At 39.9% G+C, this 19,730-nt stretch overlaps 1 protein-coding gene across 3 annotated transcripts in view; it reads left to right on the top strand.

The window, feature by feature from the left end:
- Positions 1-15,680, top strand: part of LOC104639806 (ubiquitin carboxyl-terminal hydrolase 12) — a 31,573-nt gene extending 15,893 nt beyond the window's left edge. Inside the window, exons 3-9 of one of the 3 annotated variants that reach the window (XM_075763697.1) lie at positions 1,704-1,917; positions 2,874-3,100; positions 4,324-4,400; positions 5,327-5,410; positions 6,031-6,228; positions 8,174-8,252; positions 13,324-15,680. In XM_075763697.1, the coding sequence (XP_075619812.1) occupies positions 1,704-1,917; positions 2,874-3,100; positions 4,324-4,400; positions 5,327-5,410; positions 6,031-6,228; positions 8,174-8,252; positions 13,324-13,425 (981 nt within the window). In that variant the 3' untranslated portion in view covers positions 13,426-15,680. The remainder of the gene's footprint in view (positions 1-1,703; positions 1,918-2,873; positions 3,101-4,323; positions 4,401-5,326; positions 5,411-6,030; positions 6,229-8,173; positions 8,253-13,323) is intronic. The other 2 variants (XM_075763695.1, XM_075763696.1) reach the window with 2 other exon arrangements.
- The last annotated feature ends 4,050 nt before the right edge of the window (positions 15,681-19,730 follow it).

Below are 19,730 nucleotides of genomic sequence, written 5' to 3'. Positions count from 1 at the left end.
CATTACTTCGCGTAAAGGTGATAGCAAACAAAGAGAGTTTAAATACTATTTAGAAGGACATTTTAAAACTTAAAGCATGCTATAAAGTGAGTTTTTCACCATATCACTTTGACTACTGCACAGCATCTTGCATCTTACTGTCAGGAATTTTTAAAGCTATTTGGATGGAATTTAAATTCTTTAACTCCTTTAACTCTTCCATTTAGTTTGGTTCTAATAATTTCTCTCTGTGTGTAGCATCAAAGCAGGACATGTATAACCAGTTGACTTCATGCTTTTGGACATCTCATTAACTACTTGCTTTGTAAACTTTTTTGACTTGTGATATACCATGACCTTTCTTCGGATACCTCATCTAAAAAACATTAATATTTGATCAGACTTTTGGTAGTTCTCTTGCCTATTTTGTCTGGTATGCAAATTTAGTTAGCATGATGCTTATGTGTTTTCCTAGGTCACTAACAAGCATATGAGTTAGGTTCTATCCTAATTCACGTGTTTGTTCAGCTTGCATATTTGTTTTCCTCCTGTCAATAAGTTTCAACTGTTGTTCCGTGTTGTTTGCGTATCGTATAAATTAATGTTAATATAACTATAATGCTGTAACCTTTTTAACTGTATGAATTAAACTGTGAATTTTCTATTTCAGTTGACAAACTGATTATTAACTTGAAATCATTCTGCTACAATAATCACACCAAATTTTGTTTGAAAGTAGTGGCCATATTCTCTGAATGCCACTTAACAAAATAGTCTGTGTTCTGTAGTCAAGATTTGTGTGCTCATTTTGTTTATTTAAAATATTTTGCTCTCAATGCTCTTGAGATGCAGAATCTCATTACCAGAATATCTGGGGACTGGCAAACCCAGAATTTATTTCACTTTTTTGAAGGAACAGCATTGTACAATACAGTTGCACAATAAATTGCAAAGAAACTACTAAAAAACCCATGGTGTATTTCTTGTGGGTGATATGCTAATGTTTCTTCTTGTTAAGCAATGTGGAACACTGCCTCTGGAAGTTGTTATCGCTGTCCTCCTTTCTCTAAAATGACACTGCCTTCAGATACGGCAGATTTAAAACAGCTGCTCTTTGAATTTGCCTGCATCATGTACTTCTCATAATACTTCATTATAAACAGGAAATATTTAACATGTACCTTGCTAACTATCTCTAAAACATACTTTGTGTATCTGACACAGGCAAATCTAACAGATGAGTTCATGCATTTCAGCTTTTGTGACTGTAATGCAGTTGAGACGCCGTGATGCTGACGGATGCTATCTCCTCCTTTTTCTGTTTTCACGTTCCTCTGTTCTGCTATATTATTGGCACCCCTCCGCATTGCTATCAGCAGGATCTCCCCTATCAAGATTAGTAGCATGCTGCGTCTCCAGAAGTTTAGATTTTGTGATGAGCCCTCAATTGGAATTTTTTTTGTCAGTGATTTCCTGCTTTTTTTTGTGCCCAGTATCACTGTGACCGTTGTCTTCTCTTCCTTTTCTTGCTATTACCAGCTGTGATGATACAAGGATGAGTCTCTTACACCATGCCTACTAGTAGTTCCCAATAAATGACCTCTGACAGACGACTTTTCAATTTTCAGTATGTGACATTCTTAATGAGCAACCTCTTTCTGTTATTACTTTTTAACAGACCTAATATGAAAACGTTTGTTTTCCTTTTGTTCTGTTTTAACCAGTTCGGCAATACCTGCTACTGCAACTCAGTCTTACAGGCACTTTATTTTTGTCGTCCATTTCGGGAAAAAGTTTTGGCATACAAAGTGCAGCCTCGAAAGAAGGAAAGCCTCCTGACATGCCTCTCTGATCTCTTCAACAGTATTGCTACGCAAAAGAAGAAGGTGGGAGTCATCCCACCCAAGAAATTTATTTCCCGATTGAGGAAGGAAAATGGTAAATGAATAAATGAAATTTTTATGCAGATTTAAGCATATAAAACATAAACACAACTTCCTTTCAGTGAGTCCAAATTGTCAAGTTTTAACGGGTTTCTGGAAGATTTTTGATCTCCTGTTTGTGGTGTGCATTTCACCACCTCTGTAGCATAGGAAGAGAGATTATATGAGAATTGTGCTGCATCGTAAGAGGATTATCTGGGTATCTTTGTTTCTGTGCTTGCTTAGACCAAGTCCAGAGCATGTACATGGGTCTCAGTACTCCAGTTATTCCATGTTGGCATCGTGTTCTGTAGAGGTCTGCTGCACTTTGGGTCATTTGGGAAATTACCATGGGCTAAACAGACCTCATGGAGTTGGTCAAAGTTGAACTCTCAATAGAGACTTAACCAATCTTGGCCTGCTTTCGTACATTTGCAGTAGGATAAATTCCTTGTGATGAGAACTAGTGGTTATTTCCCAGGGCTACTTTGTGAGGAAGAGTTCTGTATGTTGATTTATCATTGCTGCTTGAACTTTAAAAGATAACAAACTTATACTAGAGGATTTTTGCCCCTCGATGCTGGACTTAATGAGCTAATGGCCCAAGGCAACACATCTGAATTTCTTTATTTCTCTCCCTCCCCAAAGATTATAAAAAAACAAACCCACAATAAAAAACCTCCAAAATCAATCATGGTTTTCTTCAGTTCCAAGAAATGCCCAAACTAAGTTTCCTTTATGTTATTTTTCAGCTGCCTGTTTTTTGCAACCTGAGGAATAGGTGAGGGTAACCTAACATCTGTTGTGAGAACACCAAAGTATAATTCTTCAAAGACTCTTTAACAGTGGAACCCCCAGTTGTACAATAGGGTAGAGAAGGGGGAAGGGCACACACTGATTGCTAAAAGCATAGTAAGTTGGTATTGTAAAGTATCTGTATTTTTTCATTCTCCTTGATCTCTTCCTTTCCAGAATTATTTGATAATTATATGCAGCAGGATGCACATGAATTCCTAAACTACCTACTTAACACTATTGCTGACTTACTACAAGAAGAGAAAAAGCAGGAAAAGCAGAATGGCAAACTCCAGAATGGCAGCATTGAGAGTGAAGAAGGAGACAAGACTGATCTGACGTGGGTCCATGAAATCTTCCAAGGAACACTAACCAATGAAACCAGATGTCTTAACTGTGAGGCTGTACGTTTAAAACAAAACAAAACCTCTTAGATTTTTCACAGGTTCTGGATCATTTTCCCTAATACTAAGCACACTTTTTCATTTATTAGGATAGATGAAATTGCACTCTCTATTAAAATATGGAGCATAGCCTATTTTATGACTGTATCACCTCTATGTTCAAACCAATACTCATTAAGGTATGTTTCTCAGAAAAAGCGTAGTGTTTTTTCTGTTCCTCCTCCCGGTTTCCATCAAGGCAGTCTGTACCTGGCTGACAGAAGCTGCCTTTTTGTCTTCGTGTTATTTCCTGTGTCAGTGATTGATAGTTTATGTTGTGTATCTACATGAGAGTTGCTCACTATTTATTTAACTCTGGAATTAACTGAATTTCTTGAACTGGAAGTCTGTGCTTCTTGGTGCTGGTCCATAGGCACTCTAGTTGAGAGCTAAAGCGCCACAAAGCCTAGAATTAGAACCACACCACCTTCAGACCAGGAATTTGTAGTTAGTTAGTCATGTGCTATGTCTGATTTAATATTTCTAAAAAAAAATGAAAACCCAGATGGGGAGAGAGGAAAAAAAAAAGAGAAGTGATTACAACTGAAATGACTGTTCTTGGCATTTAAACTCTAAAATTATGGCTATGTGGTGAATTGAAGCTCTAAAAATGACATTAATAAGATTCTGTCTCAAGAATTTTGAAATTCAGTGTGACTGTTCCACAAATGGAAAGATGGTTTTCCTAACTGCTAACCCTTTTAATTGAAAACCCATCTGCCTGTTTCTGCGTTTCCTATAAGTATTTACTGTTAAACTCTGAAATGCAGCAGAAAGCTGTATTGGTCTACAAAGCAGAGTGGAATACAGTGAAAGCTTCTGAGAGCTCTGAGCGGTTGAAAACTTGGTTTTGCCAGTGAAGTAAGCAGATGTGTCTTGAAGTCTCAAGGGGGAGAAGTGTTTTGCAAGAAAGGTTTTTGGGTTTGTTCCTTTGTGGGCTTTTTCCTGGGTTTTGGTTTTTTTGTTTTTGTTTTAAAATATTCCACTCTGGATTGTAACAATGCATCAGATTATTTCTTCAGTATTAGTTTACCTGAAGAAAGGGCCTCTCTGTGTGTCTATATTTATTTTTTTATCACGAAGCTCTCTACTAGCAACGAGGACATTGCACCGTCCCAGAAATGGTTACAAGAAATCTACCAATTCTAAACTGTTATGAAATATTTCTTCTTACTTTTTTCAAGGTTAGTAGCAAAGATGAGGACTTTCTGGATCTATCGGTTGATGTGGAACAAAATACATCAATTACACACTGTCTAAGGTAAATGAAAATATTTGGGAATGGAAAAAATACCTGCCTTGGTCAGAAGGAAAGAGCCCAGCTTAGTTGCTCTATTGTGCAACAGTTTTAGGCTTTGACTTATGGAAAAAGGTATTCTGTTCAGTGTGCTGCTCATTTTGTCTTTGTTGTGGCTTTTTGAAGCTGCTAGTTTCTTAGTGGCTTTTAGCAGTTAATGAGTATGATGATTTCTAAGTGGTATGTAAGATTGATTTTTCACTTTCTTTTATGGGGATTTTGATTGGTTACATCATATAGTCAGGTTTTATCAAAACTAAACATGGTATGTTTGATTTCATAATTAATTCTTGTTTGGTTTAGTATCGTTATTGCATTTCAGTTGTCTGGTCCTGGTGTTTGTGGTCAGGGTTTGTTGTTTGGGTTTTTTTCTGATTGAAATTTGCTCCATGTATTTGACTGTTAGATCCAAGACTTAATAGCTGGTAGGATACTGCAAGTTGGATATAGCATCTGGCTTTTTAATAGCTGATAATGGGTGGATAATTGCTAGGAGTTGAAAGATAATCCAGACTTTGGCTAGTCAATGGCTAATGATCTTAACTTTTAAAGTCTGCCACCAGAGAAAACATGGAGTGGCTACCTCTGAAACCAAAATACAATCACCTCATTGCTGTTTATTACCTATTGCATTTGACTCCTGCCCAGAAAGCACGCAGTTAATACTTGAGGCTCTAATTTCCAGATTTTTCCAGCTGAACGTTGATACTACATCCCAAGACTGGGACAAATACACCTAAAATGTATTTGGGAGGTATGAGCGATACGAGTAAGAGGAATTTCATCTTCTGCGTGTACTTTGGGTTTTTTCAGCATTATTAGCAGTAAGTTTTAACTGAATGGTCTGACTGAATATCCCTGCTTATCTGACTTTTCTTTGATTTTCACAGAGGATTTAGTAATACTGAAACTCTATGCAGTGAATATAAATACTATTGTGAGCAGTGCCGCAGTAAACAGGAAGCACAGAAGAGGTGAGGTTCAAATAAATGTTCTCTTAAAATGAGTAGCTTTTGCAAAAATACACCTTGTGTATTCAGTAAAAAAGAAAACATAAGACTGTTTAGGTCTGTGTTTGGGATGGAAGGGAGTAAGGAAAATTGGAGAGACCAAGTAACTTTGTAGCAACCTTATCAGAGAGAAATGAAGAGATTAATTTTGTATTCCTCCCAGAAGAGCTTATATCTGGTGCTTCCAGATATTTGCATTTTCCCCAGTTAGCATTAATCAGCTTAAAGCCACTGAAAACCATCCCATCTGCTTTCACTGTGAATACTGTATACAAAGATCTTATTTCTCACCTCGTACCTGATACCAGCCAGAGCAGCAAGACAGATTTATCCCGTCTCTTTCTTCCCATTGATGTTTTCAACATAGACAGTTGTCCTGCATTCAAGTGTCAATTGTGTAGTTAATCTTTCAGAATAAAAATTGCCTATTCTGACTGGAATATACATGAGAAAAGCAGTCTTTTGAAAATCTTTGGTTTAGATACCCTTTAAGAAGCTGCTTCATCTTGAAACTGTTCTTGAACAAAGCTTTGTTTTGGATGATCTTCTAATACCTTTTTCTTTAATGTATTTTTGTGGTTCAGAATGAGAGTGAAAAAGTTGCCCATGATTCTAGCTCTGCACTTAAAAAGGTTCAAATACATGGACCAGCTGCATCGATACACCAAACTCTCCTACCGTGTAGTCTTTCCCTTGGAGCTCCGGCTCTTTAACACTTCAGGAGATGCTACAAATCCTGACAGAATGTATGACCTTGTGGCTGTAGTTGTTCACTGTGGCAGGTACGTTGGGTTTGTGCTTTGTGGACCTTAAATGCCTTTTCTTGAAATTTAAAAAGAGTCTATCATCCATGTGCCATTTTATAACAGTACGGTTGCTGACAATATGGGAGCATGCTAAGCAGCGTCAGAGCTAGTTGTCAAAAAACGTTTGGTTTGGTTTTTTTAAAAAATTGTTTCGGTCTCTTTTTTTACTGCTTTTTTACTGTTTTAAATTTTGCTTTCTGAGTACACAGGTTTGCTCTTACCAGCTTTCAAATACAACAGCAATTCAGACAAGTTTTTTGTTTGAGCTGTAGCAAAGTAAGAGCAGTCTTTAAAAAAGCAAAAAACAACAAAAACCCCAGCCCCAACTCTATTTTCTAGGAAAGCTAAATGAAATAAAAACAAATCTTGGGAAAACACTTGCTAAAATAGAATTAAGTTACAGTTCTCATGTTGCTACTTGCTGAAACCATTGAAATTTTTTTTAGAAGCTGGTGCCACCACGTGGAATAAACTGTGTACTGCTGATTTTTTAAAATACCCTTATTTTCTTTATTAATTTTTTGTTGTGGTTGTAGTGGTTTTAATTCTGTTTTTAAAAGCGAAGAGGAGAATTTTTTAAGGGCTTTTACGAAAAAAGCAGTCATGGAAGGCAAAAAATATTTATAACTGCCTTCTGGAAGTGTGCACTTTAATAAGTTATTACGGCACACGTGTTTTGAAATGTCTTCGTGAGGAGCAAGACAATATAATCAAGACACCAATATTGCATAGATTTAGTATAAATACACTACGTATAATTCTAGGTGATTTCTGTTGTGATACAGTTGTGCTATTTTTTATTTATTTTTATCATTTTAAGATCTCATCCTATGCATTTTCTTCTGTAGATTCTTAATTGGCTATACCTGTAACTACACTTACGTGTTTTAACAGTGGTGATTAATAATTTAGATGTATTAACTGGCTTTGCTTTTTCTTCTCAAATCTGTTTTCTTATATGGGGCTTTTAAGAGTCTTGTGACTCTTCTGGTTTCAATTCTTACTAGAAACTTACCAAAGACTTAGGATAAACTATATTTTCTAAATATTTGAGTTCTCAGAACTTGTTTTAAATATTTTGCCCTTTATAGTTTTATTTTTCATTTGGTTGCTCTAAACAAAGAAATTTCATTCTGTGACAGGTTGTGTGTTTACATTTATCAATAATTCTGGAAGGACTGGAAAAGTACTTTTTCTTGCCTAAAGCTTATAAGAATATAAGTTGTTTTAAAGCCTTATGTAGATGCTAAATAAAAAGTAAAGCTGGGGAGGAGGAATTTTTTTTTTCACTGTGTTCCTGGTCTGTTCTCCCAGAATTTGAGGTTAGTAGATTGCCTGCCTTTATTCTGCAGATCCATCTCCCTTTGAGTTAGGTCATTTTGTTGTCCCTTCCCGTCAAGGTAAGCATTCAGGATATAGACGATAGAATTGGACCGGGAAACTGCAACGGGAAAACTGGGAACAGCGGTTGCAGAAAACCTGTGTGCAGGCAGCCGTAGGCTAAACCACACTAAGCATTAAAAAAAAAATCTCCTGTGCAAATGAAATATTTCAGACAGTTATTAAAAATTTTGAACAGTGGTCAGAATACTCAGCAGTGGTGAATGCGACAAAACAGTGATTGAAATAACTGGCTTTCAATTTTGGTTTTTGAAATATATGACACTAAAATATTTATGAAATTGTGTATTTTGAATATATATTGTATTTGGCAAGTAGCAAAGACAGAAATTTTAATTCAAGAAATTTGGCAAAGTCTAAGGACTTAAACAATGTTATGAGTAGTATTAGACAGCATTAAGAGCTAGGAAATCTAATTCTGCCAGTAATAGCTAGAATCATGTGGGAGAGCAGCTGTCCTGCCTTTGTAGGCACAAGAGTAATAAGTCTTCAATCTTTTTTTTTTTTTTTGTCCTGGCAGTGGTCCAAATCGTGGACATTATATCACCATTGTGAAGAGCCATGGCTTTTGGTTGCTGTTTGATGATGACATTGTAGAGGTAGGTATGCTTTTACTTAGTGAAAACAAGGGTGGATGGCATCGCTCTCCAGCTCCTTTTTTTTGTCTGGGATTAGCTTTTGCACCTGTGAAAGTATTTCAGCAAAACGTGTGTACTGGGTAATTCAAAAGTAAACTTCAGCATTTTTGTGCATCTTCGTTATAGAAGCAGCGAGGAGAAGGGAAAACCACCACGAGCGCTGTATTGACACCTCAGACATGGGGTCTGAGATCTCAAATGCTCTTATTTCAGCCCACCTTTTGGTTTCCTTTTTGTTGCTAACTTGTTTTGTGCTAGTTGCATGTTATTACTGCATTTAAAAACTTGTAACTTTTTTTTTAGGCAGTTTTGCCCAACAAATTAAAGTGTAGAAAAACTGTAAAAAAGACTTTGGAAACCTGAGGGTATACAAGGATATTTGGGCTATTTGCAATAATGTTTAAACAATCTGCTCAAGCAAATTTTTCCATAAATTTTCTACTAATGTATCTCTAAAGACTAATATCCAAAATATTTATATATCCATGTATTTCACATAATTATTAAGCAAATATCAAACAGTAGAACAAATACCATAGTAGAACTGCTTTTTTAAAGATTAAAATGTACTGTTTGCCTCGCAGATCTCAAGGTCAAGGTTAAGGCCTGATGCTAAGTGTCTAAATAGGTGCAGAAAAGTCCTTTCTTGTGTTGATACAAAGATAATGTACTACATTCTCTAGAGTTTCTTTAAATATTTGCTTAGCTTTGAGCATCAGAGCTGACATCCTGATGATCTGAATAGCTTGTATGACTCTGAACAGTTGCCTTTCTACCATTTTCTATTTTTCTCTGTTTCTGGCTATTTTTCTGGCTATTTTTCTCTGTTTCTGTCATGGCTGAAGTACATAATTGTGTCAGCTAATTTTGGAAATAGTGTTCATTTCAATATTTTTAAATGCAGGAGATAAACTTTACAGTTTAAAAGTAGATGTAAAATAACCATCTTGTTGGTCTATATTTTTTTTCTATCAGTCACTTCTATGTTGTATCTTAGCTTTTAGGTCAAAACAGAATTTCCTTTTATCTGCAAACACTGTTGGCACTTTTATAGATATGCCAAAACATAGCTTTTAAATATGCACTGTTACTGGACAATAAATTCAAGGAGTTGTCACAAGTAAGCTCGTTCCTCTCTCCTGCAGGGCTATTTGTTGGGGGTTTTTTTGGTTTTTTCCTCCTTTAAGTTGTTTTTCTAACTTTATTCATGGCTTGCTTTTTTTTTACATTCATCTTCTTTTACAGAGCTTATCTAAAATGCTGTAAAAATAAAGCTCTTTGATATGAAATTTCTACTTTTCGTGTTTTCCATCGTTCCCTGAGTTTTCCTGTCTTGATTAGGATTGGCAATGTAGTCCCATCATGTAGCACTACCTCTGCCCCAGCTGCAGATCCAGAAGTTTAAGATTCCTTTTCCTGCTAGAAGACTCTCCCTGTCTGGCATTTGCATTGTTTTCTGTGACATTTAGGCTTTGCTTATTCCTGCCGCTGGAGGGCATGAAAAATTGCACATGGGAGTTTTGCACATGAGTCATTTGAGATCATTGGCCCTTTCTGATGAATGGTTACTCCTTGACCTGCTTTGAAGAGGGTAGCGTAAGGATTCCTGCTGGATTTGTCCCAGAGGATCTCTTCACTGATTATCCGTCGTAGCTGCACCTGCCTTCTAAGCGTGTGATGAACATGAAGCTTACGTCTCACCTCCCTGCCTAGGAAGTACCACCCTTTCTCTTTCCTCCACCTTCTAGAACTCCCCTGAATTTCTGGCAATTCAGTGATGAAGGAGAACAGGATAGCGGAGACTGCTCTTCCTCTGCTGACGCTACAGGCTGTTGGAAGAAGTAGCTGCAGTTTTACTCATCTGTTCTCTCTCTCCCCGCTTAGTCATCAGCTCCTGAGAATTAGTTCCTTACTAGTGCTGTAGTAGCCTACTTACTGTAGGCTATTTGCTGAAAAAGTGAAGTAAAGCCACAACTACTTTTGTCAGTTCCATCTGCTGCCTAAAGCAGTTTCAGTATCTACAATGAACTGGACCAAGTACTGTTTTCAAACCGCTTGTGGCTGGCCACAAGGTGACACCACAGGAAATAGTTTGCTATGTATGACATCAGAGGTTGTCCTCAAGAATGGAGTGGCAAAACCCCCCCCCAAAGCCCCTAAAAATGTGAATTCTGCATAAGTTTCTGGTTTTAGGGCTAACCACAGGAGCCTTCTGCTCTTCAGAGACTCTAAGAACATGAAAGCAAATTTTAAAACTTTTTTTCTTTTAAGCCTTGGAGATGTAACATTCCAGGTGAGAACTGGCTACACACCAACACAGGTATTAAGTCAGCAGACTTCAGAAGATGAGTCCAAAGCCCTTGTACCTCTATACAGATACTGCAACTGAAAGAGAACACAGGAGAAAGCTTTTTCCCCTTAAATACAGTTCAAGAGCTTTGTTGCATTTTTGGCAAGTGGTATGAATTAATAGCTCTGAACTGTCAATAGGAAGTAGTTTATCCTTATTACCCACTCACTAAATGTCAGCAGTGGTGAAGTCATGTTTATTTATCTATTTGGATTTGGTTAGAAGGCCAACTTTCAATTAAATGGAAGATAGATGGTAATCAAACATACTACAGCATATGTGAAAAACAACTGTATCAAATCCAGGAGGCAAATCAGTCCAAATGGGATACTGTGCCAAGCAAAATTAATTGAGAAACCTGAGTAAATGATCTCTGGCTAGTTTGACATGTTGTCGTTAGCGTAGCTAAGTGATACATCACAGTGACAATGTTTATCTGAAACAGAGAGGGAAAAGTGTCTGTCCAGGATGTCCTCCAAACTGAGAAAAGGGGGAGAATGATTGCATGTCTTCGCTTAAATATTTGTTCAGAGATTTGCAGCTTTCAGTTGAATGCTATGAATGGTATGCGAGAAAAGGATTTGGTTTGGGGACCCAGAGTAGTTTGGAAATGAGCAAAGGATATTTAAGCTCCATTAACAGGAAGAATAATCTTAATACCAGGTGAGGCTACAAAATCTTAAAAGTATTTGTGAAACCATCACCTGGTTGTTAACTCTACAGCTGCAACGGGGTGAAACTTTGCTCTCCACAATATATGTGGTCAACGGAGGATGGGAAGGATAGAGTCTATATAATCCTCTTTCTGTTCCACTGTGTTTTCTGTGGATAGTGAAATTAAAAAAGTCAGTTTTGCCGTGATAAAACTAAGAATATCTGTAGCATGAATTAATCTATATCAAATCTTTGAGTTGCATTCAAAATGAGTAGTGGAAATAGACTTGATTGCATGGCAAGTTAAATGGCACTGAAAATAAAACATGTTGGAGTTGTCTGCTAAATATATTACAAGGACTGAAGAATGTTCTTTTGCTATTTTTCTCTTAAAATGTGTATCTAACAGTTTGTAGTAGACGTTATGTTAATAAATTGTGTGAAAACGCAAAAGCCTTTGGAATCGTATTCCAGCTTCTCTGAAGTCCTTGAATGGAGAAGAGAGAAAGACAAAACATCTGTTTGGGGTTTTTTTCCCCCCCTTAGGTTTTTTGTTTTTTTGTTTTTTTATAAACAGAAAGTGTTTAACAAAACTATTGAAGGGAGAATTTCTGCAGCTCTGTCCTGCAAGTTGATGCATCTTCTGGAAACTTACTGGCTGTGTCTGGTTTTCTTGTGCTTCAGGAAGGCAGGGAAAAGAACGGGCTAAACGTGCAGGTGGTTTGGCAGTGCTGCTTAGAGAAACCAGTGCTTTTGTGTTTGCTGGTGATGCTGAAGTCTGTTCAGTGAGCCGTGATTTAGCAGACTGCCAAATGGATTCTGTAGCTGCGGAGGCTCCTTGATGGAGTCGTAGCGGGGTCCTTTCTTTTAAAATGTAAGCGCAAGTTGGTCTCTGCTACTCCCTCTCAGGATCAAAGCAGGTGTTCGACCCAGAGCCTCTTGTATTCTGAATGCTTCTTTGCTTCCTCAACTTTATTCCTTGGGGAATAAAGGGGAACTTTAGTCCAGTGTCCCTTTGGTCCTCCACAACAAATGCAGGCTACTTCAGCCTCTCATCTCTGTGGATCCAGAGTCCTAAAGGTATTCTAAAATAATAAAACACAGTGGAGTGCTGAGCAACACAGGTCATCGGGAGTATTTTATTTCAGTGTTTTGGTCTCTATGCTTGCTCTCCGCTGACGGCAGAATCAAATTCAGTAATGTGAAGCCAATTGTTCTCAGGAGTGGGATCAAGACTGTAGAACTTGCATCTTTTGAAGCCCTTTAAAATGCCCTGTGGCCTTGCTGGTTGGCGTATAAAATGAAAAAGTGCTTTTCTGCACATAGTTCACAACTTTAAATATAAGCAGACCATTTAATTCTATTAATGTGGCAAATAATTTTATTTCTCTTAAAACACAAACCTTGTGATAATATTCCAGTGGGCATTGTACCAGCAAATCCTAAGGAAAGCTCTCCTAAGACCAGAAGATCATGATCAGATGGGATCCACAGGTTTCATGATATAATTACCAGCACTGCTTGCAGGACTTCTCTACGTTAAGAGGGTCACAAGAATTTTAAACTCTGGAGTTACTTTAGCTGAATGTTAAATCTGCTGAAGATTGTCCTATGTACTCCCAACTGTACAGAAATCTTCTTTGCTGATCGGTAACTGCTTTTTTTTTCATTCACATTACAAACCTAGTCAGGAAAGGTAACACCAGTCTGAATGAGAAAGCAAATATAAAAATGTCATGTACTCTTTTACAAATACATTTTTCTGGATCCCTTTTGTTAAGACTGCACCACTTCTGCAAGGTTTATTATTTCATCTTGACTTCTTGTTTTTTTCAATAGTGAATAAGGTATTAAGTGGAAGAAATGTTTGTTGCATTTGGTTGGATTCAATGATATTGAAATATTGTATTAATACTACGTGGCTTTCCAGCATCACCCCCAAGAACTGAAAATAATGCTTTGTCTGGGAAGGGGATTCTTAGGGTGGTGTTTTGACTGAGGCTAATTATAATTCTCATTAATTTTCAGAAAATTGATGCCCAGGCCATTGAAGAATTCTATGGGTTAACATCAGACATTTCCAAAAACTCAGAATCTGGATATATCCTCTTCTACCAGTCAAGAGACTAAGGCAAGAGATACGTGTGTACAAGTAAAAGAAAAAAGGGATCAAGATGCGTCCAAATGGAACATATTTGTGACAGCAGAAGCAGTTCCTCGGTGTTGCTGTAGGACCAGGACAGATCCGGCAGGGCGAATAAAGGTTTCTCCCTGCCATTTCGTGGAGGATTAGTGCTGACTGCCGTAACAAGAAGAGCTTTTGTTCCAGTTTTCTTTCTGGGGTTTTTTTACGTGCTATCTTCCAAAATCTGTGTTACCTCTACTTGAAACCTGGCTGCTTATTTGTTCATGAACTGAAGAAGAGATTTAAAAGTAGCATTGTAGAATTTTTACCATTTAATGTTGGCCTGAGGCTATACCTTGTTTTCTACCATCGTCGTTTTTCTGTATTTTAGCAGAATGATTTCAATATTCAGTGTCAGCTGAAGGCATATTTTAGGATATGAACAGCAGCTGGTTGCTGGATATTTTTGGTGACTCAGACTTGAGAAGCAGTACAAAGCTAAGACATATTGGAAATGTCAAGTCTGTAATTTTTATAAAAAAAAAAAACAGACAAAAAAACTCTGCAGCATTGTAAATTTCCCCATTTTGCATTATCTTGGTTTTAGATAACACTAACAGCACTGCTTCTTTTTTATATTTTTACCTTTACTGTTCTGTTTCTTCTTCCGAAGGTATAGAACTTTGTCCATATTCAGCCTCATCTATTACGTGTTTTTCTTTTGAAGCAGAAGTTTTGACTCAAAGCTGCAGATCTAAGGGGAGCAGAAAAGCAGTTACCTTTCGAAGAATATGTCTGGCAACCAGTTGCTGTAGAAAGTTTGAAGTTACAGCGTTTCTTGGAGCTATTGCGTAAACCAAAAGTGCCCTCGTTCTGAAACAGGATCTGTTCAACATTTCATTCAATTCCTAGTAAACTGATGCAACTAGCATTTTGAATCTATGCTAATACACAGAAACAGCACTAATTGTGAAGGGTTAACCAAGGGAAGCATTATTTATCTAACTAATCCAGTTGTTCTTAGTCTTCAAGATAAGGAACGTGTAAGAAGGAAGACAACCGCCCCCCAGACGTTACCTTGCTATGTGTTTCTCATCATCTGCTGGTAATGTTTGTATCGATCTGGGAATTGTAACACCCCCCTAAAAATGCTTCTGATTGTTTTACCTCTATAGGCCTTGCTTAACAGGGGAAATTGTTAGTCTTTTGAAGACTGAAATTAAGTAACTATCCGTTACATGTGTATATATTATAATCTCAAGGATAACTAGAAAGAAAAGACTAAGGAAGTTTGTAAGAAATCTCAGAAAATCTTCTGTAATTTTCTTTTTGAGAAGTCCTGTTGCCGTGCCAAAGCTTGTCACAGCTGGCTCTAAACTACCAGTGGAAATGAGTATTTTCCTTTCCTCATCTTGTTAGGTAACACAAGAGCTGTCCTCTGTGTGGTTGTTCCCAGCGCAGCCGTTCATGGTATGTACCGGTGATTGTTGTTCTTGAGGACATTTAACTTATGCAATTCTGTGGCTTGTACAGGATATAAAATATTTTACCAAAATACTGTCCTCAGGAAAACAGCATTTCACAAACAGTTTCTTGTGGCTGTATGTATCTGTTTCTCCTTATCATGACCAGAAACATAATGTTAGCAATTAACTCCTGTCTTCAAAATGCAAATTAATCATTACCATTGTATTCTAACTGGGTGCAGGTTCCATTCTCCCGGTGCATCTCCTCTTCCAGAAGATCAAATATGGACATTGGGTTTTTTAATTATTTTTTATTATACAGAGTACTGTCATTTTAAGAGACAAAGGTTCTTGTCATCTTGTTCCTATTGTGTGAAAATTGTTCCTGGCTAAGAGTCTTCTCCCCTTGTTCACACACAAGCTGTGAGTCCTCTCCTGGTGGCGCTACCAGAAGCCTGTCATCACTAAGTCTTGCAAAAAAAAAAAAAAAAAAAAAGAAAAAAAAAGAGAGCACTGAGTTAAAAATAATCTAAACAGTAAATACAAAAATTAATGTAGTACACTAGACATGTATTTTGTATATCTGGCGATACATTTTTACAAATAAAATACCTGACTGAGAGATAATATTGAAAGATATATACTATAGATTAAAAACTGTTAAAAGTGCACTTTTGCTACAGATTTATAAGGAGACTAAAAGGAATTAAATTGGAAGAGAATGGTGTGATGTTACTTCTGTATAATAAATGACCCCACCTGTCTCCAATAAAGGTCATGTATGATCAAAAGAACATGGCCCAAATGCTTTTCCTTGAATTTCAATCCCAGGCAGAAATAAAAGTAATTGGTTACTCGCCCTCTTCTCCCTCCGTGCTGGCTGAGGGATTCTGACCGCTGCATTTGCATGCATGTAACCCGCGCAGAAGCAGTTTAAACCAAGAGAAATGAATTGTTCAATGTCACAGATTATAACCGATGTGCTGGTAAACCGAGGAGAGGTTACCCAGCGCCTTTTTCCCTGACACCCATCCCATTGCTGGTATTCCTTAACCTCTTGTTGTCCTCTGTAGATCTGCCGTTGCCTCTCCCTGCAATTTCCTTCTTCCTTCTCCCTCTTTCACCCCTTGCTGTCAGACTCCGTGAGACTTTGCTGCAAATGTTACCTGATTAATCTGGGACAGACGTTTAAAAGCAAAAATAGCGCCATATGCTAGGAGCTTTTTGGGTTCATTGTGGGACAGGTCTTCATTTCTGCGTCGTTCGCTTTTATAAGGGGGAAATTTGATCAAAGGCTGCTCCCGTGAGTAGGAGTTCATGGGACGAGGTCAGAATGCGATAGAAGCAAATGAGATTTGAAAATGACAGCTGCTCTGTAAAAACACGTTTTAAATCCAAATACTGTCTGGTCCTTGTCCTGCTGGGTCACGCATTAGCAATAAATAATTGGAGCTAATTTTAACTCTAGTGAATGTGAGTTTGACTTTCAGTCAAATTAATGTCGTTGAGGGCAAACAAACAAAATCAGAATGTCTGAAAAGCAAAGTGATTCTGGCTTCTAATACCAGTAAGGCAGGACCGATACTGGGATTTGGGGACTGGTCTTGTCACTTCAGGTCTTCTCCAGACCCTGGCACTGCATGAGGGTGAGGATGACGACGACGATTTGTCTCTGCTGCCCAGCAGCAGAAGCTGCGTGCACCCCGCGTTGCTATTTCACTTCCAGTTCAGCAGATCCTACGGTTTGTTTGTGGAGAGGCTCTGCCCTAAAGACTGGAGAAAGAGGGGTTGTTTGTGAACGGGTGTTTGTGCCTGGCGTGTTCTAGTTACCAGCAGGAGCTTTTAAAGTCACCGTGCCAGCTCGGTTTAGGATATGTTTAAAATAAATCGTATTTGATTGCTACAAGAAAGAAAATAGACTAACAAAGGCCCCTGAGACAAGTAAAACCTTCCCATTGTAGTCCTCGGCATTCATCAAAAGGAAACAATCCCCTGAAACATAATTAATTCTCAACATGTAAAGTCCTGCTAGCATTTGCTGTTGTTGCACTAATTAACCTTCGGGCTACTTCTGTCTGCTTCCCTCCCGCTCCTGCAACATCAGTCCTATCTCTGGAATTTGTCTCCAGCTACCCGGCCAGCGTGCTTTGTTTGGTTCCTGCAAGCAGCAGCCGAATGGGATGAGATGTCTGTGAGCGATAGTTCGGAGACCGTCAGGTTAAAAACGAAGCGGTGCCGGTGGGATAGCGCGAGGGTCATCTGGGCCTTTCCTTCTGAAGGCAATGCAAAGGAGATTGGTTTGATCCTTTCTACCATCTGGCTGCTCCTTTGAACTAACTCGCCTTTGCGTCAGCGTGCGGAGGGGACGCGTGCGGGCTCTGTCACCTCTGCGAAGCTGCTCTCGTGTTGAAGCGGGACCAGGCAGCCCTGGGCTGGGGTGAGGATCTCGCTGCCAGAGGCTGTACGTACAGCAGAGTCTGGAGCGGCGTTAGACCTCGTGGCATCATAGGTCCCTGGGCAGCCCGAGCTCCTGCCTCCCTGGTCCGGCTCTTCCTCCTGTGAACCGTTGTGGTGTGAGCAACGTTTCTGCGCTGCGCCTGGTGGGTCAGCGCCAGCCCTGAAAGGGAAGGGCGGATTACACAGCGGCGGTACATCCTTTGGGTTTCTAACCACGTTCAGCGGTCGTCAGTTCTTTTGGAAGCTCCTTCATCCAAATAACAAATACAAACCACTGGAGCGGTTAGTGGTGCTCCCTTCCTCAGGGCACCTCGTGCCACGCCGGGCTATGTTTGTCTGGGGAGGTGGATCTGGAAGGTGGGAGATGATGGGTGCAGGAGCCGCTGCTCTCTGAGACCCACATGGTGTAACGGGGACTGGACCCGTGAGCCAGCTTGGACGGGGAATGAAGCACAGGGGCCTTGAAATAAAAAAAAGCCCAAGAGGAGGGGTTGGACCTGAAGGTCAAAGCTAGGAAGGGATTTATGAAGGCCTTAAAATATCAGAGCCCCCAAAGTATTACTCTAGATACCTTGGCCCAGATTTATCGAGGGCAAAATGCTTTTGGTGCCGTGTTGCTGAGAAGCGTCCTCTGCACCTGGATCCAGCCCCAGGGAGCTGCACCAAAGCCAGGGCATGCGGTGGAGGCACAGGTTACACTGCAATTTGTGTTAAAAAAAAAAAAAAAAAAATTCATATAGTCCCAACTGGGTCTTCCCTGGTGATTTCCAAGTCACAGGCGGTGTACAAAGGCTGCAAAGGAAGGGGAGATGGCGAGGATGGGGGCCGAGAGCTGCGTTTGGAGTTGGAACGTCCCCAGATCTACCTGGAACTCGTTTCCTTTTCAAGATGGATTTTATCTGGAGCGTAGCTGCTTTAGCAAAATATATTGTGTGAGGAAGATAGAGGTGGAAAGAGACGTTTACGTGGTTTTAAGCCTGGAGTTAGAAGGGACAAGCTAACAGGAGCTTGGCCAGCTGGAGTGAACCTCAGACTGACCACCAGACCATGGCCATGGATGAAGATAAGGTCAAATGTGGCTGAAGCTGTTTCTTCTGCCTACCCATAGGTGTAGACACAAAAGAAAATAGCAGGCAATTTTCAGCCGGAGCTGAATAACTTTGTAATTAAGTGTCCTAATTAGCACTCTATTAGTGTATTTGTTTCCTTGGGTGAGAAGCAGCCGGCATCTGCTGCAACAAGTCACCGCAGCGCTGTAAAGCAGAAAGCAGGGACTGTGGTGTGAAGAAAGGGAAGGGATGGCCCGAAGGGAAGGAAACCACCACTGGAAGGGGGACATCTGCGCCCAGAGGCGGTGGGGAGCAGAGAGCTGGTATCTCAGAGGTCTTTCTGTGACAGACCCTGGTCAAAGCCAGCAGGAGAAATGTGTTTACTTGGCCGGGAACCTCGCGTCGGCGTCAGCACAGATTTCAGACCTCGCGAGACCGCCTGGTTTTGACTCGTTTGCATCCCCTACAGTTTGGGTCTCTTGATCCTTTTTCTCTTGGCGATGGGCAATTTGAAATCTGCTCAATATTCGGAGAGCCTCAGGTCTGCGGCAGCGGCTTTGCGGGTCGTGGGGACTCCGCGTGTTCGGGGGGATGTTGCAGGTGGAAAGTCTCGTCTCTGCGTCACGGACGGTCCCTCGGCGACAAATCCCGTGTGGGTGGATGTTTCGGGGCACCATCAAGTTGCCGTGTGTTTTTCAAGTCCGAGCCACACCTGGAGGACCCCGTCCCTTGGACAAGCCGAGGTAAAATACACCAGCACCAAAAGATTCCTCCGTTACGAAACTCCTCCGGGTCCCTTTGCTTCCACCCTCGTGCCAGCAAACCCTCAGCTCCTCCCCGGCAAGGGTGCAGCGAATTGCATGGGAGAGGACGTGGTGGTGATGGGGAAAAAGTGTTATTCTTGGCAATTCTTTCCAAAGCCTTTTTTTTTTTTCTCTTCAATGTTAAACTGTTCATTTTCAGATTTTGAGTCACAATATTTCTCCGAGCGAAAGGCCACGAGTTTGGAAAAAATCCAGTTTATTCCTTCAAAATTCTTCACCATCGCTTCGGGATGAAGGAGCCAAACCACGCTGGTACCTGCCGCCGGCGCGGATGGAGGAACGGCCCCGACGCCTCCGTGCCCCTGCGCCGAGGGCACTCGCTGGCGCCTTTCAAAGCCTCCCGCCGGATGCTTGGGGTGTCCCCCGGAATGGGTGGCGAGGATCAGACAGCAGGTCTTCAGGCCAGGAAGGGGCATTAAAGGATCTGTGAAGCCACCAGGCAGAGCCAAATGGAAATATTTCCATTAACTTATCCCTAAGGTGCGGTTAAGGAAAGAGCTGAATGGAGATTTTT

The sequence above is a fragment of the Balearica regulorum genome, chromosome 11 (genome assembly GCF_011004875.1).
Source record: "Balearica regulorum gibbericeps isolate bBalReg1 chromosome 11, bBalReg1.pri, whole genome shotgun sequence".
NCBI classification, from domain to species: Eukaryota; Metazoa; Chordata; class Aves; order Gruiformes; family Gruidae; genus Balearica; species Balearica regulorum.
This window is presented reverse-complemented; position numbering and strand designations above follow the sequence as displayed.